Source organism: Aplysia californica, unplaced genomic scaffold, assembly GCF_000002075.1.
Source record: "Aplysia californica isolate F4 #8 unplaced genomic scaffold, AplCal3.0 scaffold00097, whole genome shotgun sequence".
Taxonomy (NCBI): Eukaryota; Metazoa; Mollusca; class Gastropoda; order Aplysiida; family Aplysiidae; genus Aplysia; species Aplysia californica.
The window spans coordinates 235,111-236,674 of NW_004797367.1; the positions used below are offsets into that span (position 1 = coordinate 235,111).

General features: G+C 38.2%; 1 protein-coding gene across 1 annotated transcript in view; it reads left to right on the forward strand.

The window, feature by feature from the left end:
• Positions 1-1,564, forward strand: part of LOC101855178 (long-chain-fatty-acid--CoA ligase 5) — a gene marked incomplete in the record, with an annotated part of 41,846 nt that overhangs the window by 31,143 nt on the left and 9,139 nt on the right. Inside the window, 2 exon segments of the mRNA XM_013080724.2 lie at positions 402-552; positions 1,459-1,531. Coding sequence (XP_012936178.1) covers positions 402-552; positions 1,459-1,531 — 224 coding nt within the window.

Genomic DNA, 1,564 nt, shown 5'->3' on the forward strand with positions numbered 1-1,564 from the left:
CTCTCTCTCTCTCTCTCTCTCTCTCTCTTTGTGTGTGGGTGGTTGGTGGGTGCTCAGGTGTTGTTTGATCCTTCTTTTCTATCAAACGTCTATCAGTATCATCCTTATCTCTCCTCCTTTTTGTGTTTGTTTCTCTCTTGTAACACTTCTAATCTTCGGCGCTTATATGAACTTATTGTGTTTTTCAAGTGCTGTAAAACTCTTACTAAAACTAAAGCTTTCTATTTTCCTTTTTTATTTCCTTCTGTCTTTCCTTTTCTGTCTTTTTTTCTATGTTTGTTTGTTCATTGAAACCTCTTTTGCTTCTAGAGTTATTTGTTTCTTTTTCCTGTTCGTTCGTGAATCATCTTTACTCTGTGGACATGTTTTTTTAAAGCAAAAAACTAAACTTTTGATTTCAGAGGGATCATCAGAAAAGACAGTTTCTGGGACAAACTGGTGTTCAGCAAAGTCCAGGAGAAGCTGGGAGGGAGAGTGAGGGTCCTCATTTCAGGCTCAGCCCCTCTCTCCAGTGACGTCATGACATTTCTGCGCTGTGCCATGGGATGTGTGGTATGTGTGGGATATCTCCGCTGGTCACTTTGTCTTAACCATCTGTTCTTGCAAACTCGCCCCCCCCAAAAAAAAATTTTTTAAAAAAAAAAGTTAAATAATAATCCAACAATCTGTATTGGGATGAGTAGTCGTTTGGTGGCTCCTTACGTTTCTTTTCAGTGTACATAAGATAATAATTTATAATGAGAAACTTGGAGTACCATAGTTAAAGCAAACGTGCATTAAAAAAATGAAAAATTTGGAATACAAACAAAACATGATCAGGTAATGGAAAATTTGGAGTACCCTAGTCAATACAACGTGTACATAAATAAGACAATATGCCATTTATTGTAACTTAATCAACATAAGGCATACATAAGATACATGTAATGTGAAACTTATAGCACCATAGTCAATGCAAACGTACACAAGATAATGGACAATTTGGAGTACAATAGTCAATACTAACGCACATAAGAGTGGGCATTTGGAAGACAATGTCTAATGCAAAGCATATATAAAGTACTGGCTGGGTATCCCGTTCGATGAACGGACTCATAAGAAACGATTGTCAAGTCATTGTGAAACCAGTGCACACTACATGTGAACGGAAGCCTCACTTGTTTACAATGACGTCTTAGAAGACGAACTTTCCCAACATTAGATCTAAAGGGAACTAATGAAAAACTGAAAATTAACTACATTGACTTCAGACTCCTCAATAAGACTGTGCACACTTTAAATGATTCTGAACCACCATACATTTTTTTTCCAAATAAGAAAGTTAAGTGATTCGGAAGTTTTAAGCGACCAAAGTGTGAACGTTCGCAAATATAATATAAAGTATACCTGTGGTACGATAACTGTCAAGTACTACTGACTATGACGTGTTTATGTCCTTGTTTTGTCTGTGTCCGGCAGGTGTTGGAAGGTTACGGGCAGACTGAGATGGGTGCCGGGATCACATTCCAACTGCCCGGAGAACCTGGAGCTGGTGAGTGTGTGTGTATGTGAGTGTGTGTGTGTG